Below are 27,687 nucleotides of genomic sequence, written 5' to 3' on the forward strand. Positions count from 1 at the left end.
GTGTGGTTGATCACTGAAAAAGCAAAGAACCTAGATCGTGTGAATTAAATCCTAGAATCTTCTGATTAATTACAATTAAAACCTAGCAGGTTAATATTTTATATTTATATAGAATATTACATCTTCCTGGTTATAACAAATAAAATCATGAAATTTGCCTTCACTGCACAGCTGTAAGTCAGTAAGTCAGGATCTGCACAGATCTGGGAAGTTAAAATTGAACAAGCCAGAAACCCTTTTGGGAAGGTGAGTTATTATTTTTAATACTTTTCCTTTGACATGCTCATAAATGATCCATGTTGTATTTTAGAATGTTTGGAGCTCTTTTGGAAATTACGGTGCTTAATTATTTAAAACTTCCTCCTTCAAGTTACAGCTTATTTTGCTGTTTTTAATTGGTTATTTAAAATGTTTTGTGTTGGCATGTAAATAAACATGCATTTTGTGTGTGTGTGTGTGTGTGTGTGTGTGTGTGTGTGTGTGTGTGTGTGTGTGTGTGTGTGTGTGTGTGTGTGTGTGTGCGCGCGCGCGCGCATTGTTTTTATTTCCCATCAGGAGGGATCAGACGTGTAAAATGTTTTGAGTTGGGCTTTAACAGTTTCAGAATTTGTTATGTCTCAAAGTGAAATTGCCCAAGAAATGTTTGTAATCCATTTACCAAAATAGCTGCAAGAAGTGTCACCGTTTCAACTCTTGAGGCACCAAAACAGGAAGTAGACTGTAATACAAATGGCTAAAGATGGTTCTGCTTTTGATGTGACTTTGCAAAAACTCCACTAGAGTTGTAAAATGTTTGGCCTAACAGTTTTATTTAGGTTTTACTGATTCCTACATTAAGTGAGGGTTCTAAGAACTTCTAAAGTTCCTATAATGAAACTGACAGGAAACTTTAAACAATAATAACAATTTTACTTTGGATTTTTTTCAGCTTAAAGTGAAATGAGTAAATTTGTAGTTTTTGTTCAAGCAGATAAAACTGAATACAAATATAAACTGTGACGGTAAAAACTGTTTGAATGGTTCATGGTTGTTTTGTTTCTAAATCCCAGATTAGTCCAGCAATCCAAAAAGATCTAGAAATTTCTCTTAAGATGTGGTTATTTGTATATTTATAACTACTGTACATTAAATGACATTTGTCTCAACACTGATTCAGGTAAAGCACATGTCCTGATGATGCTTGACATCCGTGTAGCTTTTGATACTGTGGACCACAACATCCTTCTGGACAGACTCAAAAACTGGGTGGTACTATTGGGCACAGTGCTTGGCTGGTCGCAATCCCATCTCAAAGACAGGGGCTTTGTTGTCTCTATTACGGATTACCAATCAAAGCGTATCACCATGTGGGGTCCCTCAAGGCTCAATTCAAGGACCACTACTCTTTAATCTATGCTCCCCCTGGGTCAGGTCATACTTAATAACAACATGCCTTTCATAGCTATGCTGATGACACCCAGATCTACCTAGCCCTATCACCTAGTGACTGTCATCCGCTGGACTCACTCTGTCAGTGCCTAGAACAAGTAAACAGCTGAATGTAGTCAAACCTTCTTCAGCTGGACTCCAGGGGAATAAAGACAAAGACCCAGATTAGACATCTAGGTGTTATTATTGACTCCGACTTGAGCTTCCCTGGACCTATTAAGGCTATAACTAAATCAGCGTTTTATCACCTTCATCAAATATCAAGTGTCAGAGGTCTCATGTCCAGACCAGACTTAGAGAAACTTATTCATGCTTTTATTTCTAGTTGGTTGGACTATTGCAATGGTCTCCTAACTGGTCTTCCCAAATAAGCTGTGAAGCAACTGCAGCTTGTTCAGAATGCTGCTGCTAGAGTCTTAATAAGAACTAAGAGAATGGAGCACATCACTCCTGTTCTTAGATCCCTACACTGTTTACCAATAAACCACAGACTAGATTTCAAAGTGCTCCCACTAGTTTTAAATCACTCAATGGCATGGAACCAAAATACATGTCTGATCTCATTCACACCCAATAGGGCTCTGAGCTCTCTTGGAAACAATCAGCTGGTACAATCTTGGATCAGATCAAAACATGGTGGGTATGCATTTAGTTACTATGCTGCTCACATATGGAATCAGCTTCCCCACTGGCCAGAACAGATGCCCCCAACACCTTGGCTGCACCTAGAAATCCTGTCCATAAAGGTTATGAACAGAATCGGTGACAAAGGGCAGCCTTGGCGGAGTCCAACTCTCACTGGGAACGAGCCTGACTTACTGCCGGCAATGCGGACCAAGCTCTGACACCGGTCATACAGGGACCTAACAGCTCATATCAGAGGGCTTGGTACCCCATACTCCCGGAGTACCCCTCACAGGGCCCCCCGAGGGACGCGGTCAAACACTTTCTCCAAATCCACAAAACACTTGTAGATTGGTCTAAGAGTATAGAGCTGGTCCAGTGTTCCACGACCAGGACGAAAACCACGTTGCTCCTCCTGAGTCTGAGGTTCAACAATCCGACGGACCCTCCTCTCCAGAACCCCTGAATAGACCTTACCAGGAAGGCTCAGGAGCGTGTAGCTGGAACACACCCAGCAGTTTCCCTTTTTAAATAAGGGGACCACCACCCCGGTCTGCCAGGCCAGTGGCACTGCCCCCGATGTCCACGCAATATTGCAGAGCCGCGTCAGCCAACACAGCCCCACAACATCCAGAGCCTTAAGGAACTCCGGGCGGATCTCATCCACCCCTGGAGCCTTGCCACAGAGGAGATTTTTAACCATCCCAGTGACCTCAGCACCAGAGATTTGAGAGCCCAACTCAGTCCCCAGACTCTGCTTCCTCACTGGAAGACGTGTCGGTGGGATTGAGGAGGTCTTCGAAGTATTCTGCCCACGATCCACAATGTCCTGAATAGAGGTCAGCAGCACACCGTCCCCACTATAAATGGTGTTGGTAGCGCACTGACCCCCCCCCCCACCCCCCCCCACCCCCCCCACCCGAGGCGCTGGATGGTGGACCAGAATCTCCTCGAAGCCGCACGGAAGTCTTGCTCCATGGTCTCACTGAACTCCTCCTACGCCTGGGTTTTTGCCTCGGCGACCACCTGAGCCGCATTCCGCTTGGACTGCCGATACCCGTCAGCTGCCTCTGGAGTCCCACAGGCCAAAAAGACCTGATAGGACTCTTTCTTCATCTTGACAGCATCTCTAACCGTCAATGTCCTCCAGCGGATTCGGGGGTTGCCACCACGACAGGCACCGACGATCCCGCGACCACAGCTCCGGTCGGCCGCCTCAACAATGGAGGCACGGAACAGTGTCCATTCAGACTCAATGTCCCCCAACTCCCCCAGAAGATTTTGGAATTGAAGCTCCTTCTGACAGAAGACTCTGCCAGACGTTCCCAGCAGACCCTTGCGATACGTTTGGGCCTGCCTGGTCTGACCGGCATACTCCCCCACCATCTGAGCCAACTCATCACCAGGTAGTGGTCAGTTGACAGCTCTGCCCTTCTCTTCACCCGAGTGCCCAAGACATGCGGCCGCACGTCAGATAAAAAACAACAAAGTTGATCATCGAGCTGCGGCCTAATGTATCCTGGTGCCAAGAGCACCATATGGACACCTTTGTCTGAACATGGTGTTCATTATGGACAATCCATGACTAGCACAGAAGTCCAATAACAAAACACTGCTTTATTTCAGATCGGGGGGCCGTTCCTTCCAATCACACCTCTCCAGGTCTCACTGTCGTTGCCCATGTGAGCGTTACAGTCCCCCAGCAGAACGAGGGAGTCACCGGAAGGAGTGCTTTCCAGCACCCCCTCCAACGTCTCCAAAAAGGGTGGGTAGTCTGAACTGTACGTAGTTTGGTGCATAAGCACAGACCACAGTCAGATCCCGTCCCCCTACACGTAGGCGGAGGGAGGCTACCCTCTCATTCACCAGGGTAAACCCCAACGTACAGGCACCAAGATGTGGGGCAACTAGTATGCCAGCCCACCCCTGCTTGGCGCCTCTCAGTGGGAGCAACTTTGAAATGTGCTCTGTAAATAAAGCTGCATAGCCTTGTCTATACAACATGTACAGTTATACAACATGTTGTTTAATTTTATATTTAATGAAATTATTATTTAGGGTTATGGGTGTTTTATGAAAACATTAATAAAATAAAATCACATATGTACATATTATTTCAATATAATTTATTGGAATTAATTTACAAAATATTTACTTATTTTGTATTTTGTTATTATAATATTTTAAACTAATTTTTCGTATATTTTTTTCTTATTTTTTCTTATGTTTTTGTGAAGTGCCTTGTGGTTTTTATTTTGATAGGAGCTGTACAAAAAATAGTTTATTCATATTTTTTTCTTCTGCTCTCGTGCATTTGGGTTCGAACCAAACCTCGAAATTCATAGGCTTTTGGATATTTTATTTGTGCTATCGTTGTTACATAAAAGGGAAATCTAGTTACATGTTTTAACTCCCCTAGGGGTCTGTTTTTTTTTCTTATTGCCTTCCCTCGCAATACGAAAACATATTTTCTTCTCTGTACGTACTATCTTTGTCATATTTAAAATATACATTTTATTTTATAGAAGTGAGCTTTATTTTGGTGGTCAACAGTAGAGGAAAAGGTTTCTTTTCCGGTGCATATAGAGGTCATCCTCCAGGTTGAAGATGGCGGCGCCCGATGAGTTGTTTTGCTGGGAAGGAGACTGGGGTTTACCGTCCGTCAGTACCGACTGTCTCGTGGTTCTGGTGAGTGTCCGTTAGAACCAAGACTGTGTCGGTTCCCCGCCTGTTTATCCCGCTGTGTCTCCCCGGTAAAACGCGGATGAAAGCGTCACGAGGAGCACGCTAACAGACCCTTTAAAGGGGGCTTCATTGTAACCGTTTAAAATAAAAAACAGCTTTAACATCATAGAACAAACGCAAAGAGGGTGTAACTGCGTCCAGTCCTGAACAAATAACGAGACTCACACCGTGAATATCAACCATATTTATATGTCGATGATATCAACCGGTAAACATGGATGGAGCGTTTCGTCAAGTCACGTGGTGGTCCAGGTTACGGATCCTGAACTCGGGTCAGATTACAGAACGAAGTTATTCGTGATGCTATAATATCTATTCGTGTGGATGGTTTAACCCTATAGAAAGAGAGTTGCGACACGCTTTGAACTCGCCGACTTGCGGTCACGTGGTTCAGTATGGAGCTAGGATTGGGACAATATTCAGCATAACTTGTACCAAGTTTTGTGACTTCGAACATGTTTCATCACATGTAACTTTGGCTTCGTAACTTGTAACTTTGGATTCGTAACTTGTAACTTTAAACTTGTAATTCTCAATTCATGCTTGTATTTCTTGTTTTGTAACAGAAACATTGTATTTTGTACATGTATTTTTTATTTTGTAAAATCAAACTTATTTTGTACATTTACTAGTCATTTTGTAACATCAAATGGTAGGGCTGCAACAAACGATTATTTGGATAATCGATGAATCGGATGGGGTCTCGACACGATTAATCGATTAATCGGATTACATGGGGAAATTTTTAAAAACTGCTTGGGAAACGTTATTTCTCTCCTTCCTTCACTTTATTTAACACAACATTATTAGAAAACAGTTCAATAGCAGAAAAACAACATGCCATCACCTAAATTGTCTTATAAGGTGTATAGACAGAGACCCTAAGCTACACCTATCTGTGACCTAAAATGCTTGGTCCAATTAAACAGCTTAAGGGCAATTCTCATCTGTTTTGTTTGATCTCATCTGTAGACATTTATTATAACTGGGGATGTCAAACAACTAATTTTTAAATGTAATTAAACATAGGCTGTGAATTAATCAAAATTTATCACTATTTCCAAAAATGACTGAAAAAATAAGTTGTCCCACACTCCATGGAAACTTTCAGAGAATCCACAAATAGTGGCTTTCAAATGGTTTTGTTACTTTTTGCAAGTTTAGAAAAGAAGCAGATGAGACAGCATGTCTGATAATTTAGTTTTTCATCTGATAATATTAGAAAATGTCAGTAATGCCTGAGGGGCTTTTATAAACACTGTATAACTAACACTACTGGAGAGGGTATGAATTACACAGAGGCTTCTGGGGAGCCCAGTTATGGGGGGGGGGGGGGGCATTTTGCCTTGGCCCCCAAAATGTCTTGAAACGGCCCTGGGTGTGTGACTGAGTGTTGAAGGTGATCTGAATAGTATCAAATTTATAAATATTACATGTGTGTAACTTATTGTTTTATAGGTAAAAATGTGTAGTGGACATAAATCTACCTACATTTTACTTTTCAACACTTTGTTTTGTTTTCTTGTTTTTATTGAACTATTTTCCTGTCCTGTCTGTCTCTCATCTTCCTGCATCTCCTCTAAACTCTCCAGAAAAACTGCTGCCTGGATTCTTACTTTTTCACCTCATCAGTTACTTCTGTGCAGATCAAAGGGATCTCCTGACCGCAAAGCGCAGAGCGCGTTTTCGATGCTGCGTGAGGTGAAATCACCGCAGCACAGGTGATGAGCTCCGCAGTGGCAGAGCGCTGCAGGCACAAATAAGGCAGAAAATAGAGAACATGTGCAGACATGAACGATCGTGTGCTAATTATAGTTTTTTGGTTGCGCCACTTTGAGAATGGACCGTGCGCTGGAAGCAGCTGCCTGGATCGCTGCGCAGCAATGCGCTGTGCCGCTCTCTGCTCAAAAGAGTCCAAAAATGATATAATATAGAAAACTTTTTTCCGGCTCCCCGGATGTGTAGGATATACAGCTCCCCCATAATTCGATCCCTGCTCCTGGATGAAAAGCCGGACATTTTCATCAATACAAGAACCCGGAGTCCGGACGCGCCGGACAGAGAGTGAAAAGTGGACATGTCCAGGGAAAACGGAACGTACGGTCATAGGCGTCATTTTAACCGGGGACGCCGGGGACATGTCCCCGGCAAAATTTGTGATTGGCAGCTGTGTCCCCCCCCACTTTCAAAAAAGCCTGCTGATGAGGATTTTTGTTTTACCAGCTCAGATCTTATACCAGGGGTCGGCAACCTGTTCCCATCAAAGAGCCATTATTACCCGTTTCCCACAGTAAAGAAAACACTGGGAGCCGCATTGTTGTGGGCGGGGCCTGGCCTCAGACAGCAGAGAGCTGCTCACAACCAGGTCACAGCAGCCGGTACCGGTCGCTCGCATGGGCATCGCACCCGTGGGGGATGCAACACCCACACTTTTCCAGCTGTTTTGCTCACCTCCACACCATTCTGGTTTCTTTACGTCGCACTCACTCTGTTTGCCTCATCTCCTTCTTCACCTCCCGCTTCTGACAGCCGATGTCGGGTTTCCAGGAGAGCAGGAGAGGGAGGGACGGAAGAGCTCGACTGAATTCACAATTTTACATCTTGACATTAGCTGTACAAAGTCTAGGGCTGCAACTAACGATTATTTTCATAATCGATTAATCTGTCGATTATTTTTTCGATTAATCGGTTTGTTATTGTTTAGCTATTTAACCTATACAAGTGATGAATACATTTCAGTTAAGAAAAAGAAAAACATAAGAGAATTGTGCAGTTGACTGCAATCTATTTTATTGCACATGACCACAGTCAGCAGTGTAAAATGAGCTAAACAGTGCAAAATATCAGTCCAGAATAATTTTTTGGCATCAAAATATAAGAGGTAAATTCCATAAAAAATAATGTAGAATCTGGAATAGAGTTTGTAAGTGGTATGCATTGCTGGGGGTGAGTGTCTTGTTCCCCATGTAGCTGTCCATCGTTGCTTGTTTTTTTCTGCATAAGAAACACAAATAAACTGAATTAAGTACACATATAAAATAAAGCAGCACACACACTACAACACTAAATCAATATTACATTATTTGAATTAATTAACAATATACAGTGATCATTTATTTTGACAAAAATGTGTTGTGAGGCGTTTTACAGCGTTAGATAGTAAAACAGCCTTTTAATAGTTAAAAAAAGGACTTTCTGAATTTCTCCTGTATTTAAAAATTGAAAGCGTACAACTATGCCGCGTTATATTCACCTGGACACAGCTCGTCTGTATATTTTTCTCCGCGGAGTTGTCCTTTTTTGAATGAGGAACACAGTTATGGGTTTGTGCCGTTTTTCTCTTAACGAGAACATTCTTATAAACAGACGTGCTAAATTTGGCAAGCGCATGATTCACAACACGGAGGAGATTCACGATTGCATCTAGTCAATCAGAAGTAGAACACCGTAAACTGACGCGGCAAAAAAAAAAAAACATGTTTAACATCCACTATAACGAACTCAGCTAACACTAAGTCCCAAATGTGATCTGCGTTAGCTTGTTTATTTTCTGTTACTTACCGGACATTCCTCTGCTGCATCAGCCCCCACGTTTTCGTCTCAAATGTTCACTTAGGGACGTCGTGCTTCTGTCGTGCCATGGTTTTTGCATATTTTGTAGGTCACCGGTCTTTTCAAGGCATCTAGTGAAGTGCTCCCATACTCGTGAGGTTTTTGTCCGGGGTTTCTCTTGTTTTGTCGCTTCTATTTTTCTTCCGTATTTGTTGTTGATCCGCCATCTCTCACAGCAAGATGCGCGTCAGTAACGTGATACGTCATGAAAACCGAGGGCACTTATTGGCTAATTTCTTCTTCTACGGCCCCACTGGTAGATCAGTGGCTCATTACTGCCACACACTGGCGGCAAATTTAACAGATTGTAACCGATGTCAGATTGTGGTAAAAAATAGACTTTATGCGGTACAATATGATTATTAAACAACTAATCGATGACTAAAAAAGTTGTTAACTATTTTAATAATCGATTATAATCGATTAAATCGATTAGTTGTTTCAGCTCTAACAAAGTCTGAGTTTGAGTTAGGGTGGGCCACGGTAATTCTGGACGGACCTTAATAGGCAGTGACTTAAGTGCAGCAGGCAGGACGCGCTAGAAAATTTTGTTTAAAAAGACGTCATAAATGTGTTCCCCCGACATTTTTATTTCTAAAATATGAAGTAAAAACTCCCAATTTAATTTTCATTCATTTGTCATTAATATGTAGTCTACACCCGTGCATTAAGTGGACCATCTTCCAGTAAAAGCAAAGCATCCAGCCCACCTCTCCAAATGCGTAAAATGTGCATCAGCCGCTAGTTAGGCGCGTCGCGTGCACCGTCAGCTACGTCAGCCCAGACAAGAGCAGAGCAACTAGAGACAGAATAGAGGATAATTCTGTCTGGATGTGGATGGAGATTACATTTTACAGCAGCCTGATCATCATTTAAATACGTAAACCATCACCTGTCTTCTAGTCCACGCTATCAGCATTATTTTAATTGGTGTGTGTGTGTGTGTGTGTGTGTGTGTGTGTGTGTGTGTGTGTGTGTGTGTGTGTGTGTGTGTGTGTGTGTGTGTGTGGTGGTGGGGGGGTGCGTGTGTGTGCGCGTGTGTGTGTGTGTGTGTGTGTGTGTGTGTGTGTGTTTTCCACATCAAACACTGGTCTAACCAACCAGACCAGCGTGTCCAGTAACATATTAATGTTACAATTAAACAGTTTCACTTCATGTAGGCTAGGAACGTTTCACCTGCCGTGGCCCGACCGCTTCTGCTCCACATAAACTTTGTGCGTGATCAAATGTCTACAGGTGCTTTCTGAGCTGAAGAGGCTATTCTGCCTCAGACTGGATGCGTCATGCGTCTCCATATTAGAGACGGGAACAAGCTCTGTTCAGCCAAAGTTTCATAATTTCATAAAAAGAACATTTTTCCAAGTGACACGTCCCTCAGAGAGACCGGGTTTCCAGACCGTTTCAGTGGGAGGAAATCTTATCGCATGCACCGTGGTTCTGCGCTGCGCTGCAAACCCCTCTACAGATCTTCAGCTCACTGTCCACCGTGGGTGCTCCGAGCCGCGCTGAACACAGTGTCCAGTATAAAGCTCTGATGTTCTGATGGGAATCAAGTTACCTCTGCGATGTGCTTAACGATTAAAATGTCAGCTCATCCATGCGCATCAGTGTGCGTCGTGGTAATTCTTTCAAAACAACCAACATCCTTGAGTTTATCCGTCAAAATAAACAGTCTAATGGAAATATCTGTAACCTGCCATTTAACTGTTTTGTCTTCTTGTGAAGATTGTTGCAAACAGAAACAACTAAACTTGATTAACCCCAGAGCCACGCGCACTGCGCTGTACTCCTGACTGTAAATGAGGGGGAAATTATTTAATCGGATCCTTTTCTTTTCAACATGGTTTAATGTAAAGTTTCATTCAGTACAAACTTTAGTTACAGCAATCTAACGAGACAGAGCCTGGATTTGTATTCTGAACAGTTTAAACATGTTTAAAACGGAGACATGCGTGACGCGTCTAAAGTTCACTCCTGCTCCGCTATAATGGAAATTAAACTAACAAGATGAATAACATGAACTTATTTTAGGCACAGACAACATCCCCCACACTTTTGAAAATCTTGCAACGCGCCTGGTCGCTCGTGTACGTCAAAGTTATCTTTCATAAGACGATAATCAATAAAACGATTTATATAACATGGATCCAGAAGTTGTAGCCCGTCTCTGCCTTCAATTTTTGGTATTTTTCAGCCTGTTGGTGGTTTTACTGAGCAGGTGCCACTTTTGTCATACGTTTCTTTTTAAAACATGTTTAGACTGTTCAGAATACAAATCCAGGCTGTCAGAACCAGAGCGCATGTGAGAGGGTTCCTCCCACTGAAGCGAGTGTTTTCCCAACCCTGTCTCTCAGAGAGACTTTTCACTTAGAAAATGTTCCTGATTATGAAACTTTGGCTGAATAGCGCTTGTTCCTGTCTCCAATGTGGCGACACATCCAGGAGCCATCTGAGGAGAATCCCAGAATCTGACATCCTCCAGCTCAGGAAGCGCCTATGATTACGCACAAGCGTGAGCCATCAACCCGGTCTCACAGTAAGACCGGGTTGGAACTGTTCAGGTTTACGCAGACAATCTTTACATAGAATTAGCTTACAGATGTAAAATTAATGCAGTAAAATATAAAGCTTTTTATTTAAATATCCATTCATTATTTTACAAGCACAGAGAGCCGCATCAGATAGATGGAAGAGCCACATGCGGCTCCAGAGCCGCCGACCCCTGTGCTAGCCTATATTGTCCCCAGCAATTTTTAAACCCCACTCAAGTGTATGGTTATTGTCCCCAGCAATTCTGAAAACAAACTGACGCCCTTGCGTACGGTCACCATAGTCCTCATAAAGCGGGAAATTATAGATACAGTATTTTGCTCGTGCCCTGGGCCCTTTAGAGTTCGTGGGCCCTGGGCAATTGCCCAGTTAATCCGGCCTTGGGCGGAACCGGTTTGCAGCAGCGCGAGTCCCCCCCGCTCATCTAATAAGCGTCGCGCTCACGACTAGACTCTTTTTTTTTTTACGATCTTAGGGCATGTCTAGCCTGTGTAATAATCCGGAACTTGGATGAATCACTTTTGAAAAGTTTTTAATTTACCCGGACACAGAGTTCTCTCCTTCCTCGCTGATGATCCCGACATGCTTGCGTTTAAGACGCTGCATCATCCCGTGCCATGCTAAGTCTGACCTAAACGTTGCAGGTAACGCATGTCTTCACCTGATTTAACTGAAAATGCTCCCAAACTTAAAAAGCTTTTACTTTTTTGACTCTCGCTGCTTCTGCCATGTTCCTCTTCCAAACAACTGCCGGCTCTCCCTCGCGCTGATCTGTCTGCGCGCAACGGCGGGCGGGAAGGGGGGGCGCTTTTGGAAGAGTTGTGCGACACAACGAATCGATGACTCAATTCGTTGCCAACGCTTTTAGTAACGATTTTCATCGAATTTATCGATTCGTTGTTGCAGCCCTATCAAATGGTAAATGGCCTGTATTTGATATAGCGCCTTCTAAAGTCCTGGAACCCCCCAAGGCGCTTTACAACACAATCAGTCATTCACCCATTCGCACACACATTCACACACTGGTGGGGATGAGCTACAATGTAGCCACAGCTGCCCTGGGGCGCACTGACAGAGGCGAGGCTGCCGAGCACTGGCGCCACCAGCAGGCAACGTGGGTTAAGTGTCTTGCCCAAGGACACAGCGACAGACTGAGCGGGGCTCGAACCTACAACCTTCCGCTTACGGGGCGAGCACTTAACTCCTGTGCCACCGTCGCCCCATTCACATTCAAACATTCATTCAGAAACATGAAACTTTCGTTTTGTAACTAGCAGACTTCCAAATTGAAAAAAATCAAAGTACAAGTTTCAAATCAAAACTCTCAAAACACACATTTCATTCTACAGGTACAATCCTCAAATCTACAGTGTTACAGATCTTTTTGTCTCGATTCTAGCGTCAGTTGGAGGAACTTGGGTGGAACCAATGAGAGCACGAGTCTTAACCACCAATCACGTTTCTCAAATTCCTGTCCAATCATTGGGAGAGGAGGGCAGGGTTCTGTCAGAGCTGTAGAAAGAGAGAGTTACGACACTCTTTGAGCTCGCCAACTCACGGTCACGTGGTTCTTGGGGCTCTCAGTTCCAAACATCCCACAGCGCCGTAAGTCAGTTTGAATGGCGTATGGTGGTACAAATCACAAAAATTTAATATAATCATATTTCCCCTGGCAATTTGTGGTAATTATTGAATAATATTATATATTATATATATATTATGTCCTAACTCCTTCACAAAGTAGCCAATTTATATTTTTCGGAGTATTTGTAGGAAGACAAACACCCGTGACTGTTCTACATTACAGGAACACGACAGTCCTAACACACTGTAGAACACATTTAGACCACATACATTACTATAATATACTATAGCAATATATTTGATGTAGTAATGCAACACACTGCTCTAATATAAGCATATTTAATAACTTTAAGTCCTACAAGAAACCCTAAACTCGAGTTGTAATATCCATTTAAAGTGTTTATTGAAAGCTAGAATTCTGCTCCAGCTTACCTTGAAGAAAATAAGTAGCTATTTATGCTTTGAATGATGATCTATTATGTTCAGTAGAATACATTTTACAATCATTACTTTATATTTTTATGTGAAGACAGTAAATGCATCTATAACCCAGTTTATCTGGCTTCGGTGTTAACTGAAAAATATTAAATAATTACTTGTCTTCACAACCACATTTTCTTTATTATTTGTCTCTCCATTTGTGCTTCCATTTCTGATGCATGTTCGTGTTGATACGGCATTCTGCAACGTATTGTACAAAAAATCCCAAATAAAACTAATAATGTAAAAAGTTTATAACCTATTTCAAACTGTGGGTAATATTTTTAAAACGTTGACTCAAACAAACTGGAATAAACCCGTCTACAGCTCGTCAAGCTTGTCTAAACCCCTCCTGCTCACAATCAGCAACCTGCACACAATTAGCTCATTAAAGGTTATCTAGCTAAAACTGGCAACAGACAGTCAGGTCCATAAATATTGGGACATCGACACAATGCTAACATTTTGGGCTCTATACACCACCACAATAGATATCAAGTGAAACAAACAAGATTTGCTTTAACTGCAGACTGTCAGCTTTTATTTGAGGGTATTTACATCCAAATCAGGTGAACGGTGTAGGAATTACAACAGTTTGCATATGTGCCTCCCACTTGTTAAGGGACCAAAAGTAATGGGACAATTGGCTTCTCAGCTGTTCCATGGCCAGGTGTGCGTTATTCCCTCATTATCCCAATTACAATGAGCAGATAAAAGCTCCAGAGTTCATTTCAAGTGTGCTATTTGCATTTGGAATCTGTTGCTGTCAACTGTCAAGATGAGATCCAAAGAGCTGTCACTATCGGTGAAGCAAGCCATCATTAGGCTGAAAAAACAAAAGAAACCTCTCAGAGAGATAGCAAAAACATTTGGCATGGCCAAAACAACACTTTGGAACATTCTCAAAAAGAAGGAATGCACCGGTGAGCTCAGCAACACCAAAAGACTCGGAAGACCACACAAAACAACTGTGGTGGATGACCAAAGAATCCTTTCCCTGGTGAAGAAAGCACCCTCACAACAGTTGGCCAGATCAAGAACACTCTCCAGGAGGTAGGTGTATCTGTGTCAAAGTCAACAATCAAGAGAAGACTCCACCAGTGTGAATACAGAGGGTTCACCACAAGATGTAAACCATTGGTGAGCCCCAAAAACAGGAAGGCCAGATTACAGTTTGCCAAACAACATCTAAAAAAGCCTTCACAGTTCTGGAGCAACATCCTATGGGCAGATGAGACCAAGATCAACTTGTACCAGAGTGATGGGAAGAGAAGTGTATGGAGATGGAAAGGAACTGCTCATGATCCTAAACATACCACCTCATCAGTGAACTTGGTGCTGGAAGTGTCATGGCGTGGGCATGTATGGCTGCCAGTGGAACTGGTTCTCTTGTATTTTTTGATGATGTGACTGCTGAGAAAAGCAGCACGATGAATTCTGAAGTGTTTCGGGCAATATTATCTGCTCATATTCAGCCAAACTCATTGGACGGCGCCACAGAACTCATTGGACGGCGCTTCACAGTGCAGATGGACAATGACCCAAAGCATACTGCAAAAGCAACCAAAGAGTTTTTGAAGGGAAAGAAGTGGACTGTTTTGCAATGACCAAGTCAATCACCTGACCTGAATCTGATTGAGCATGCATTTCACTTGCTGAAGACAAAACTGAAGGGAAAATGCCCCAAGAACAAGCAGGAACCGATGACTGTTGCAGTAGAGGCCTGGCAGAGCAACACCAGGGATGAAACCCAACGTCTGGTGATGTTCATGTGTTCCAGACTTCAGGCTGTAATTGACTGCAAGGATTTGCAGCCAAGTATTGAAATGTATAAGTTTCATTTATGGTTCTTATTCTGTCCCATTACTTTTGGTCCCTTAACAAGTGGGAGGCAAATATACAAACTGTTGTAATTCCTACACCGTTCACCTGATTTGGATGTAAATACCCTCAAATAAAAGCTGACTGTCTGCAGTTAAAGCACATCTTGTTCGTTTCATTTGACATACATTGTCATGGTGTATAGAGCCAAAAATGTTAGCATTGTGTCGATGTCCCAATATTTATGGACCTGACTGTAAAATATAATCGTTGGCTTATTTTGGTACGAAGCGGTTAGCTAACACTTCACAATGCAAAAAAAATGATGACATTTCATCAACTTACCAGAGAAAATCCTTCAGAAACAGTAAAAATGAACTGTGGTCAATGCAGCAGTGGGGGCTGTTTGGAACTATTCGAAGCTAGCCTGGCAAGCCAGACTAAATAAATGTATTATTTAGCGCCAAACTTTGCAAAGCAAGAATTTGGTCTAGTTCACTAGGCTAATTCAAAGCTCCATGAACCACCGCATTCCATTCTTTCCATAGAAGTCTATAGGAGTGTCGCGACTCCCTCTTTCTACAGCTCTGGTTTAACATAACCAGAGCTAACCAACATGTTCCTGTTCCTTCAATATAGAAAAACACAAAATATTTAACATTTTGACAGAAAACAGAATGTTAGCTCAAACAAGGTGATTCCCGAACAGCTCTTCTATCTTACTAATAATTAATATTCAAAACAACACAAACCTTAGAAACATTAAATATGCCAGTTTTTGTGGCTGTGTGAACCAAACACACACACACACACACCAGAAAATGGGTTTGGGTTCATGCAAGGGAACACGTTTATATTATAAAGCGCCAAATCACAACAAGCGTAGTCTCGAGGCACTTTGCAAATTACACATTCCAACCTTTCCTTTCCTTTCTATGTGTCGATTGCTACTGAACTCTGCAGGAGGAACTGCTCTACCAAGACACAGGACAGTGTGTGTAGTTCTTCAAATGACTGCTGGATGGCGACCGTGTCTTTCATCTTTGCAGCAGTTTTCTCACCAACACAAGATGAATATTTTCCCCCTGCGAGTTAATGAATTTGAGTACATAGTAAATTGTATTTATTTATGTTGTGTAGTCTGTATATTCTGTATTTGACCAAGTATGCATTAAAAGGGTAATTATATATTTCTTTGTAAAAGTCATCCATGGTTCCTACGAAGAAGAACATCAGCCCGGAGCACATTTGGTACCTGCACTGTTTCTACTTTTTTCAGTCATTTTATTTAAATATTCCTAAACAGCAAACAAACTGAATGGAAACAGTCAAAATGATCCAAAGTCAGAAAGTCTGTTGAACTGATGACCTAGAGCCAATTTAGAGGATCACTGGACAGTCTGGCTGATGTCTCTCCGTGTCTTTAGGAGTGAGTTTGGATTGTGTGCATCCTAGCAACCCCCCTCATCTGACCGCATCCTGTTAAATCAGCCTGAAAACAAAGCATATTTGTATTTTAAAGATGAGAAACAGCATGACATCATAGACTTGTGACCACCCAGAATGCATTGCTCCTGCAGACAGTTTCCATGACTGATGTTAGCCTGTGGGTTCAGACTTACTGCCTGCAGACCACACTGAGGGCTACAGTGCTCCTCAGAATGATTAAACCTGACTGAAACATGTTTATGTTGGATTTGCATCAATCCACCAAGCACCAGTGCATGCTGGGTAATGGTAGTTATCCTGTCCAGGGGTTGAAAAACACTAAAGTGTTGCTGCTGTTGATTCACAGCTGGTTTCACGAACTCCTGCAGTTTATCATTCTGCTTCGATCGCTGGACTTCCTGGATTGTTTGAGGAAGGTTTCTAGCGTCTGACATGTTCTGTGGCTGTCCAGGTGGGCATGACTGGAGATGGGCTTTTCTGACAGAGTAATTGAGTCATTTATCAATCTTTCAACTGGGCTAATACGGTGTAAATAGGTGTGATTTTTCCCTCCATCCTTCTCCAGCCGGTCGAGTCTGAATTATGGTTGGAGGTTTTTACAGAAACACTTAACTGGACAGAGTCTGAGCTTGTAAACGTTACGTAATGGCAGCTCCACAAACGCATTTCTGTCTTACAGACACATTTTACTGCATGCTTGAGTCAGCAGGCGCTCCGGAGGAGGTGGAGGAAGAGGCAAAGCAAGATTCTTTACAAGCAGCAGCAGATTATTAAATAAACGTTCTCACCACTGAGTCCTCGAGTTAGTCCTGTTTTCCACATCATTTAAGCCATCTTTAATAATTAGTCCCAAATACAATCAGTCTTTAACATCAACTAAATCCTTTTAATCTTTTAGCCACTGTCTAGTCGCCAGTCACCTCCTATTTGCCTAGTTGTCACCTTGTTGCCACCTAGCCACCGCTTAGTCGCTAGTTACCTCCTAGTTTCCTTGTCGCAGCCAAGTTACCACCTAATCACTGCCTAGTTCCCATCTAATTACCATCTAGTCACTACCTAGTTTCCATCTTGTTGCCACCTATTCACCACCTAGTCACTATCTAGTTGCCACCTAGTCACAGCCTAGTCTCCATACCAGGAAAGAAAGTGGCCAGATTTCTAAATAATCTTACTTTAAAGCTGTTGTCCTGCCTGTCGTTGTGTTTTTAACACAGTTGTGTTGCCGCTGTGGAACACATGTCTCCACTTCCACCAAACTGTGACTTCACTGCTGAGCATATATGAGGAAATTCCTTCTCGTTTTTATCTGGTAGTAAAAGCTGAACGTGGCCAGAAGAAATTAGTCTGAGTCTGAATCCGCTGCTTCGTCTCACAAACTAAACCCTTGGCCTTGTCTTATTTATTCCTTTTTTATTAACATCATAAAATCATCCCGAACATGGAGCCAATAAGGACTTCTGTTAACACAAGGAAGTAAATTGGTTTAAAAAACCCAAAACAAAGAGAGCAGCAGGAGCTTTTTGGTGGTTATAAAAACAAATGTTTTATGCTTTTAGACTCAGCTGATTTGGAGCAAATTAATCAGTTTCATTTAATCAATTGTAGATTCTGCAGATTTCTTCAGTACAAAAAGCTTTCACAACTGTCCAGATGTTTACAGCAGTTACGTCCCTTCAGAATAAAGAGACAGACATCTACTCAGAAAATCAGCAAAGTCACATCAACAAAGGTTTTCCTGTAGGGAACATATATATATTTTTTTAACCCTAAAATGATTAAGCAGATGGATTACTGACCTGTTTGAACAGACCAGCTGAAGAGACACAATGGCTTCATAAATGGTTTAGTCCTGTGAGCTGTAACCTCTCCCTCTGGACCAGAATTAAGTTGTGGAAACTTAAAACAATTGTGATTGTTCTCAAAGCTCTACAGTCTGACCTGTAGATTGGTTCTTCACCTGTGAGCTTTTGGTCCCCAGGCAGAAGTTTAAACGCATCACTCACTGAAGGACAAGCTGCTCTTCACATCCCTGAGCTCCACCTAGTCACTACCTAGCCATCGCCTAGTCACTACCTACCCATACCTTAGTCACTACCTACTCATCGCCTAGTTACTACCTACCCATCGCCTAGTCACTACCTACCCATTGCCTAGTCACTACCTAGCCATCATTTAGTCACTATCTACCCATTGCCTAGTAACTACCTACCCATCGCCTAGTCACTACCTAGCCATCGTTGGATTAAAATTAGATCAAGCAGGTTGATGTATGAACTTGGATCAATATGTATAAGTATCCGGGATATTTATATATGATCTAAGCCTCATAGGTTAATCTGATTGTTCATTTTTCGGAATCTCCACTGAATAGCAACAGAGGTGATTTCAGTATGCAGATTTAACTCTACACTAGTCACTACGTAGCCATCGCCTAGTCACTACGTACCCATCGCCTAGTCACTACATACCCATCGCCTAGACACTACCTAGCCATCGCCTAGACACTACCTACCCATCGCCTAGACACTACCTAGCCATCGCCTAGTCACTACCTAGCCATCGCCTAGTCACTACGTAGCCATCGCCTAGTCACTACCTACCCATCGCCTAGACACTACCTACCCATCGCCTAGACACTACCTAGCCATCGCCTAGTCACTACCTAGCCATCGCTTAGTCACTACCTAGCCATCGCTTAGTCACTACCTAGCCATCGCTTAGTCACTACCTAGCCATCGCCTAGTCACTACCTAGCCATCGCCTAGACACTACCTACCCATCGCCTAGACACTACCTACCCATCGCCTAGACACTACCTAGCCATCGCCTAGTCACTACCTAGCCATCGCTTAGTCACTACCTAGCCATCGCTTAGTCACTACCTAGCCATCGCTTAGTCACTACCTAGCCATCGCTTAGTCACTACCTAGCCATCGCCTAGTCACTACCTAGCCATCGCTTAGTCACTACCTAGCCATCGCTTAGTCACTACCTAGCCATCGCTTAGTCACTACCTAGCCATCGCTTAGTCACTACCTACCCATCGCCTAGACACTACCTAGCCATCGCCTAGTCACTACCTACCCATCGCCTAGACACTACCTAGCCATCGCCTAGTCACTACCTAGCCATCGCTTAGTCACTACCTAGCCATCGCTTAGTCACTACCTAGCCATCGCTTAGTCACTACCTAGCCATCGCTTAGTCACTACCTAGCCATCGCCTAGACACTACCTAGCCATCGCCTAGTCACTACCTAGCCATCGCTTAGTCACTACCTAGCCATCGCTTAGTCACTACCTAGCCATCGCTTAGTCACTACCTACCCATTGCATAGTCACTACCTATAAACTGCCTAGTCACAGCCTAGTTGCTGCCTAGTCACTTCCTAATCACTACCTAGTCACTGCCTTATCACTACTTATTCTCCGTCTAGTCACCACCTAGCTACCACCTAGTCACAACGTAGTCACAGCCTAGTTAGTTGCCACCTTGTTGCCACCTAATCATTGCCTAGTTGTCACATACTCGCCACCTAGTCACCAACTTTAACCAGTAACTAGTCGCCATGTGGTCATCACCTACTCTCTACCTAATCGCCAATTAGTCACGTCTATTTGCCACTCTCCTACTCTCCTCCTAGTCACACCTAGTTACCACCTAGTCATCACCTAGTTACCACATAGTCACCAACTACAGTAGTTGCCACCTAGTCAACTCCTAGTCACCAACTAGTTACTGTCTAGTTATCACCTAGAAGAAGAAGAAACAATCTTTCACATAGTGCCTCTCAAGGTAAAAATCACGAAGCGCTTCACAAGAACAAAAATTAAAATAAATCAATAAAAAAAGGTCACCCACTAGTCCTGGAAAACCTCCAGCTGGTGTCTTATTGCTTTATCTGCTCCACTGTCAGCTACAAGGCCTGGATGCCTGATCTTGGTTTTGTGTCTTCAGGCCTACGCTCAGTTTGCTGGAGCTCCTCTGAAACTTCGGAAGATCTGCAACCCCTGGAGGAGTCCGAGCGGTGAGTCTGATCCTTGGTTACGATCACCAAGAAGAAACTAGATCTGATGACAGATTTCTTTCATCCTGTAAAGGTTCTCTTCCTGCTCTGAAGACGAATCAGAAAGAGACTCTGTCGCGACCGGCTGACATCATCATCCACCTCAGAAAACAGGTGAACGCCAACATTAAAGAGGATTCAGATTTTTTATGAAAAATAGTTCATATAGTTTTCATGGTTGACTTTCATCATTTAAAGAAAGTCTTTGTTTATTTTTTCAAGTTATAAGTGGTTAAAGTTTACTCGGGCAATTACAGGAAAGGTTTCAGTTCTAGAACTCTAAAACATAGAAACCCAAACAAATTAAAAAGGATATTTAATTCCTTTGTAGTTTATGAACATGGGAGTGAATCACATCTTCTTTGATCTGGAAGCCTTAACCTTGTGGTCAATCATCTTAGAGTATCTTCACCTTGACTTGCCTGAAAAATCATCAAAGGAGCCCAGAGACCTGGAATCACCATAGCAACCATGGGGACACTTAGGATCCTACGGTGCTCCATCCTACTGTGCGATTATTAAACCGTTTTGAACCGATTTTCCTCTCATGCGAAAATCTTTGTGGCCAGGGTGAGTTTTACGTCATGTGGTGTCCAGGAGTTTACGAGAGGCGATTAACACCTCACAACTTGCTCCTGATCAGCAATCGTGCGGTCGCATGATTAATCAAACATGTTCAATATCCTGCTCGTCTCTCATGAGAGTATTGCACTGTTGGAGCAGCGCTCCGACCCAAACGTACCAGAACTGCTCACACGGCAACACGGCTCGCCAGTTCTTTTGTGTGTTCATAGACAAGTTCAGTCCAGATGGACGTGTTGGGGTTATTAGGAGCGAGTAATTAGTAATTAATTAATTACTTTTGGATTCTTCAATAAATTCTGTAAATATGGGAATATTTACCGATATATTAATTAATTAAGATACTCTTACGTATCTTATGGGGCACCACCCCGTTCTACCTGGGAAAAATTGAATCCAAAACTCTTATCAGTCTTTCTTGAAGTTCGTAGAATCCTCGGAGCAGAGACTTCTCTTCGACACAACAAAGCTACTGGACACAAAAATCTGAATTTTATAACATTTAATTAAACAATTTGTTAAATGAATAAACAATGGAACAAATTAATAATAACCACGTGATATGATTGAAGATGGATGTGTTTGCGTGTGATGGAGGATGTATGAATGGGGTCCTTTGTTCTCACAAAGGAGTAGAGTGTGTGTGTGTGCGTGTGCGCGTGTGTATGGATTCAAAATGGAGTCTTGAATACAAGATGGCTGACCCCTTTGTCTGGCTAAAGTGTGGGTGGCAACTTGCACTTTAACTTCCAAGGCACTTAGAATCAGTAGTAACTTAACCTTAAATCACTCAAAACATTTCAAAGGATCATGAAACAACACAAAAGATTAATCACAAGTTAATATCTTTAGTTTCACCACTTGGCCATAGTAGGAAACATTTAAAGATATTCAAACAATGATAAATAAGCAGTTTATTCTTTCAAAATGACCCGACGGACGTGTTTGGGACGAAAGAGGAAAACACGAAGCTACTTTTTAAGCAATAGCGCGGTTTTATTGCTTATTCTGGACTATAGAGGAAACGGAAGAAGAAGGAGAGAAAGAGATGAGTTTCTGATCACCAGAAGAGCGAGGCGTCCCTCACTCTTTGAGTTGACGGTTCTCCGTGTTTCTCCGCAGTTTGGCGTCGTCCGTCGGTTTGATGCTTTCTCCGTTGTTTGGCGTTCTCCGTGAGTGTTTCTCCACGGGCTGGACACAAAGAGAACGAAGTTTCTTTTGTGCTGAGTTTGACAACTTACAGCGTCTCTGAGAGCTGGATGGAGTTGTTGCTTTCCTCCGCAGTTCTGTGTCCTCAAACATCAGCTGGAGGGGAGCAGAAACGAGCAGATCTGATGGGCTTGCAGTTTAGTTTTTCCCAGCGGTCCCGTGGGCTCAACTTGGGCACTTAGAGCTTCCGCGTGCTCAAGGGAGTCGGAGCGTTCGACAAGCGTGTCCTTACCGCCAGGTATCCTGGGCAAAAGAACGAGGTTCCTTTGTCTTTCCTGATGATTTATAGTCTGAGTTCGCGGGAAAGCTCCGTGACTCCCGCACATGCACAGAATGTGTTTCTGGTATTAGGCGGTGACGTCATCACAATGCTTCCGTGTGCAAAGCATCATGGGAAATGAAGTTTCTTGGCGCTGATGTGATTATTTGCTTTTCAGAGCAATTTAAGCACAGTCATTTTGGAGAAAATCACTGCATAGTAATTTCCTCATGAGGTCAGACCCTCAACAGACGTGAGAACCAAAGTTTGTGATTCTAGCCTCCGTTTCTCTAACAGCAACTGGAACACATTACCCAGCATGCTCAGTGTGCTCTCGCTGCAGTAGGTCGTTTCCAAACCACAAAGACGGAAAAGCTCCTGAAGAAGCTCCTAGGAGGAAATTGCTGCAGTTTCTTTCTCAGCTGCAGAGTTTCAGTCTCTTTAATTGTCATCAGTCTGATTTAATCTTTTTCTTGCAGCCTCATCATCCTCGTGTGTGTGTGTGTGTGTGTGTGTGTGTGTGTGTGTGTGTGTGTGTGTGTGTGTGTGTGTGTGTGCGTGCGTGCGTGCGTGCGTGCGTGCGTGCGTGCGTGCGTGCGTGCGTGCGTGTGTGCGTGCGTGCGTGTGTGTGTGTGTGCGTGTGCATGAACTTCATATTCAGCCTGTTTGGAGTAAAACTCTGTCTGAAGTGTTTCTGTTCACCTGCTGCAGGCCGAGCGTTTTCTGACTCATCTGAGCTGCAGGAATGAACTCTTCTCATTTATTTGGGTCAATATGATGTCTTATTTGTTTTCCAGAAATTCAATGCAGACTATGACCTGTCGGCCAAGGAGGGAGCTGACAGCCTGGCCTTCATCTCCCTAATGGAGGAGAAGCTCACTCCTGCTCTGGTGACACGATTTGTTCTTGTTAAACATGAAGTGATTTTCCTGAAGCTGCTCCTGATTCTCCGGTTTGAACTCCTGCAGATCTATACCTTCTGGGTTGAGCCCAAAAACTACGTAGATGTCACTCGCCGCTGGTACGCCGAGCACATGACGTTCCCTCTGAACTTCTTCCTGCCTGGACGGATGCAAAGCAGACAGCTGGAGAAACTCCGACTGCTGAGAGGAGACGAGAGCCTGGAGGCCGGAGAGGAGCTGGAGAAGGAGGTGAGATGTCCTCTCATCCAGGAAGTCAAAGGTCACTGACTTCTAATTCTATGGGTTTATGTGTCAAGAAGACAAATCAAACATTTGTTGTGAAGTAAATTTAACATTAATATATTAGTCCATGTTGTCTTTACCAAAACGGTCTGGGGAAGGTCAAAGGTCATTTCCCAACTGTTCATTTCTAAATAGAAAACTAGTGGACATCCCAGCAGCTACCTCCTCCAAGACCAGGAGTCTGGTTTGGGACCATCTTAAGCTTGGACAAAATTAGGCCATGAAACAGAACTAAGATCCAAACACAGGAGCAGATCTACAGCAGAACCAAGGTCCAGTCAGAGTCCAGACCAGAACCTGACTGAAACGCTGTGGTGGGACCAGAACTTTCCGCAGTTCCAGTCTGCTCAGAGGCCATGTCCCCGAGTGCTCTTGTTCTTAGTTGCAGGTCACTTTCTGCATTGGAGTTTTCTGTTTGGGTCAAAGGTCACAGAGCGTGGTCTGATCTGTGATGTCCGCTGTTTTAGCGACACATCTTAGCTCAGAGTTTCTGTTGAATTCAAACCTCCGGTGGTTTGTAACAGATGCAGCGGTACTGATTCCTGATTCATGAACCCCTCTGACCTGCTGAGTCAGATTCATTGTTTTTTGTCAGTTCTGTTCAAAACTCTGGGGGCAGAAGCCTGCATGGAGGATCCGTTACTGCTGGTGTGAGTCGGAGGTTAGTGATGGTGAGGTCACGGACCTGAAAACAGCACCATCAGATCAGCTGATCTAAGGATTCCAAGCTCATTTTTGCTGCATCTCCACTTTATTTTAGTTCTTCCTGAACTGAGTTGGAAACCAGCAATCTGTTCTTCATTTATCCAGAACAGATGGTTTGTTTCATGTCTCATGGTCTCCGGTACAGAATCGATCATGTCCTTTCCTCTGCTGAGAGTCCTCCTGTCTGAACCAGACTGTTTCCCTCCCAGTAACTACTGGTATCTGTGGGTTTATTTCCTGTGCATGTGCTTCAGTCTGAACCTGTTTTGAGGATTTGGTTTTTTTTCTCACCAGTTCTGCTCTCTGGTCTCTCAGTAGAAGAGTTACTAAAGAATGTGTTCGTTCACACGGATCACTGCTGCTGGCTGCTCATAGAAGCCGTAAGAGAAGAACGTTCTGTTGGCAGATCCAGGTTGTGAACGGGATCCGTTTTAACTGATGTTCTGGTAGAGCTCAGGTAAACGTGTAGGCTCCTTGTTTTGATGACTATTGTTATTTTGGTTGTTTTCCAGTTGTACTGTGATGCTGCAGAGTGCATGAACCTGCTGTCCCAACGACTCGGCTCACAGAAGTTTTTCTTTGGAGACTCGTAAGTTCATCCATTTTATTGTTGGAATAAGCTCTTGCTCCAGCCCAGGACTCCCGATCCTGTCCAGGATTCCCGATCCAGCCCAGGACTCCTGATCCGACTCAGAACTCCTGATCCTGCCCAGGACTCTTGGGCCCTCATTTATCAACTGTACTTATGAACAGATCTGTTCGTATTTCATGCGTAGGACCGATTTTACTCATTGTGTGGTATTTAACAATTTGTACCTGTGTGTAGAAATGTTCCTAAATATAAGAACAGCTCAGACCATGCGTAGGAACAGCACCTAGTGGTAGAACGGGGAACCACATTAGTGAAGGTGATCCACACATGTTCCTCATCCACTCTAAAACCAATAAAAGACACATGTGGCAGACGGGAATCTGATTTATGGATAATCTGTGTTATTGGAAGATTTAAAAGAGCGTGCACACTTGAGGCAACCATGAGGCAACGCGTCCTCCATGAGAGCACTGATCTCAATGGAAATCCTTCTGCAATGCTGTGATTTGGGACCCTTTGTGGCTCTCAAATCTGATACAACTACGAGAACCCTCCAGAACCTCCCCTGCCTCCCGATCATACATGCCGCGTTGCCAAGGTAACCAGACTGAATGACGGCTCAGAAGAGGCTGCACTCTCAGAATGATTCCTTAACAACCCATTACTCCACGATTTATCAGATTCATTCTTTTATTTATTTCTGAAAGGAACCTCTCCTCTGTCCCAACCGCATTTATAACCTCTGCAACTTGTTTAGTTATTTTGTGCTTCGGCAGCCAGTGTCTCGATCTCGCTGTCAATAAAGCTTTTCTTATTTTTCTGGGCAAAAAACTGGGAATTCCCTCATGTGCTGAGGACATAGCGTGACCAAATATGGTTAATTGAAGGTGTTTGTGTATGTAAATGACTGAGAACGGACACAAGCACCTGAGTACGCACAGGAGGGATTTCTCATCAGACGGTTGCGGAGGAACGTGCGTACGAGGTTTTCATAAATCAGGTTTTTGACAGTTGGTACACATTCTAAATTTCCTTCGTAGGAAGAAATATAAAGCAGTTTCTAATATTTGATAAATGAGTGCCCTGATCTGGCCCAGAACTCCTGATTCTGTTCAGGACTCCTGATCTGGTTCCCATTTGGTTCCGAACTCCCAATCCAGTCCACAGCCTCAGATCTAGTTCTCTTTTTGTAGTTTTAGTCAGTTCTGCAGAGTTTCTGAAGGAGGTTTTGGGGGCTTTGACTGATTTAGCTTTAGCTTTGGTACCAGGAACCTCTCAGAGGTTTTGTTTTTTAAGTCCCTGACCTCTGAATTATTCAGACAGAATAAAGCTCCTAACTCAAGGGGTGAGCCAGAGCTGCATCATCACTGAACAGAACCCATCTGATTCAAACATTATCAGCTTATTGTTGCTTAAACATGCAGTCAGATGGGTTTACAACATTTAGAAAATAAAGTTCCAGCTGGAATCCTACTTGAATAAAATCATTACATCACTTCAGTTCTCTATTCAGCAGACCAGAGGTCATGTCAGTACTGGTGTGGTTGGATCTCTGTTCCTGAGTGAGATAACCGTTGCACTGTTTCCCTGCAGACCTTCGTCTCTTGACGCCTACGTGTTCGGTCACCTGGCTCCCATCCTGAAGTGTAAACTTCCCAACGGGAAGCTGCAGCAACACCTGAAGTCTCTCGACAACCTGACCAACTTCTGCTCCGACATCCTGCTGCTTTACTTCCCCAGAGATGGCCGAGGTGAGGTTGTTTTCACCAGAAGCCATGAAGACGGTGTTGGTATTAGTTCTGATGTTCGTCCAGTGATTCCTGTCAGAGAGTTATGTTAAATGTTGCCCAGTGCTTAAGTTGAAATGTTATTAATAACGTTAGGTTTGTCCTGATGATCAGGTGGGAAACGGACATGGCTTATTATTGGGTGATTCCAGATTCTGATGTTTTCCATCTAGTTCGTCAGTAAAAGTTAATCCTCCGTTCTGCTTGCTGACTTTTCTGTGAACCCTGCTGTTGATGTTTAGGTTTTACAGCTGATGAACCTTCATGTCTTTTATAGAAAGCTCTGGTCCAAAGGCACCCCCCCAGCCGGATGGTGGAGACTTCGACAACGTTCCCAACAAACGCAGGAAGCAGCTGCTGTCGGCTCTGGTGGCTCTGGGCGCCATGCTGAGCTACGCCCTTCTGACCGGCATGGTGTCCATCCTGCATGTCCAACAGGGGGCGCTGGAGGAGCCGCCAGACCTGGAGCCCATCGAATCTCACCAGCACGAGGAGCAAGGAGGCAGCTGAAGATAAATGGGACATTACAAGACAGTTTTAGATGGATCTCCCTAAAGGAGGCTCTGGGAACGGTGTTTGTGTGAAGCCTGTAAAATAATTTATGAACCCTGAGGATCTGCCTAGCAGACAGGAAGTGGATTCAGCATCAGCTGTTATTAAAACAAGTGGAGTCATTTCCTGCTGCTTTCTTTTCATGTGTTTATATTTCTTAAAATTGAAACAGGAATCACATCATCATTAATATTTTTATTTTGAATCGTCCTAAAAACTTATCCCACTGGTTTCATTGTCTGCCGTCAACAGATTCTGATAAAAACAAACTTCTGTAAATTAAAACTTTGGTTTTCCAGAAGACACATTACTATTTTCACCTCAAAGTGATGAAGACACAAATGTTTTTAGTTATTTTATATAAATTATGTAGGAAAAACCCGCTCCAGAGCAAGATTAGTATCTAACCAACTCTCTTTATGGTCGAGCTGTGGATC

General features: G+C 43.3%; 1 protein-coding gene across 2 annotated transcripts; it reads left to right on the forward strand.

Annotated features, from left to right (window-relative positions):
- The first annotated feature begins 4,593 nt into the window (after positions 1-4,593).
- On the forward strand, positions 4,594-27,372 carry mtx1a (metaxin 1a). Of its 2 annotated transcripts, XM_015949646.3 has the most exons (8): positions 4,594-4,740; positions 20,251-20,320; positions 20,394-20,473; positions 23,207-23,299; positions 23,378-23,560; positions 24,832-24,908; positions 26,505-26,662; positions 26,976-27,372. In XM_015949646.3, the coding sequence occupies exons 1-8, from the start codon at positions 4,660-4,662 to the stop codon at positions 27,206-27,208; spliced, it is 975 nt and encodes a 324-aa protein (XP_015805132.1). In that variant the 5' UTR covers positions 4,594-4,659; the 3' UTR covers positions 27,209-27,372. The 2 variants fall into 2 exon arrangements, with proteins under 2 accessions (XP_015805132.1, XP_054596793.1); XM_054740818.2 differs by having other exon boundaries at positions 23,207-23,560.
- Positions 27,373-27,687: the final 315 nt, after the last annotated feature.

The sequence above is a fragment of the Nothobranchius furzeri genome, chromosome 5 (assembly GCF_043380555.1).
Source record: "Nothobranchius furzeri strain GRZ-AD chromosome 5, NfurGRZ-RIMD1, whole genome shotgun sequence".
NCBI lineage: Eukaryota > Metazoa > Chordata > Actinopteri > Cyprinodontiformes > Nothobranchiidae > Nothobranchius > Nothobranchius furzeri.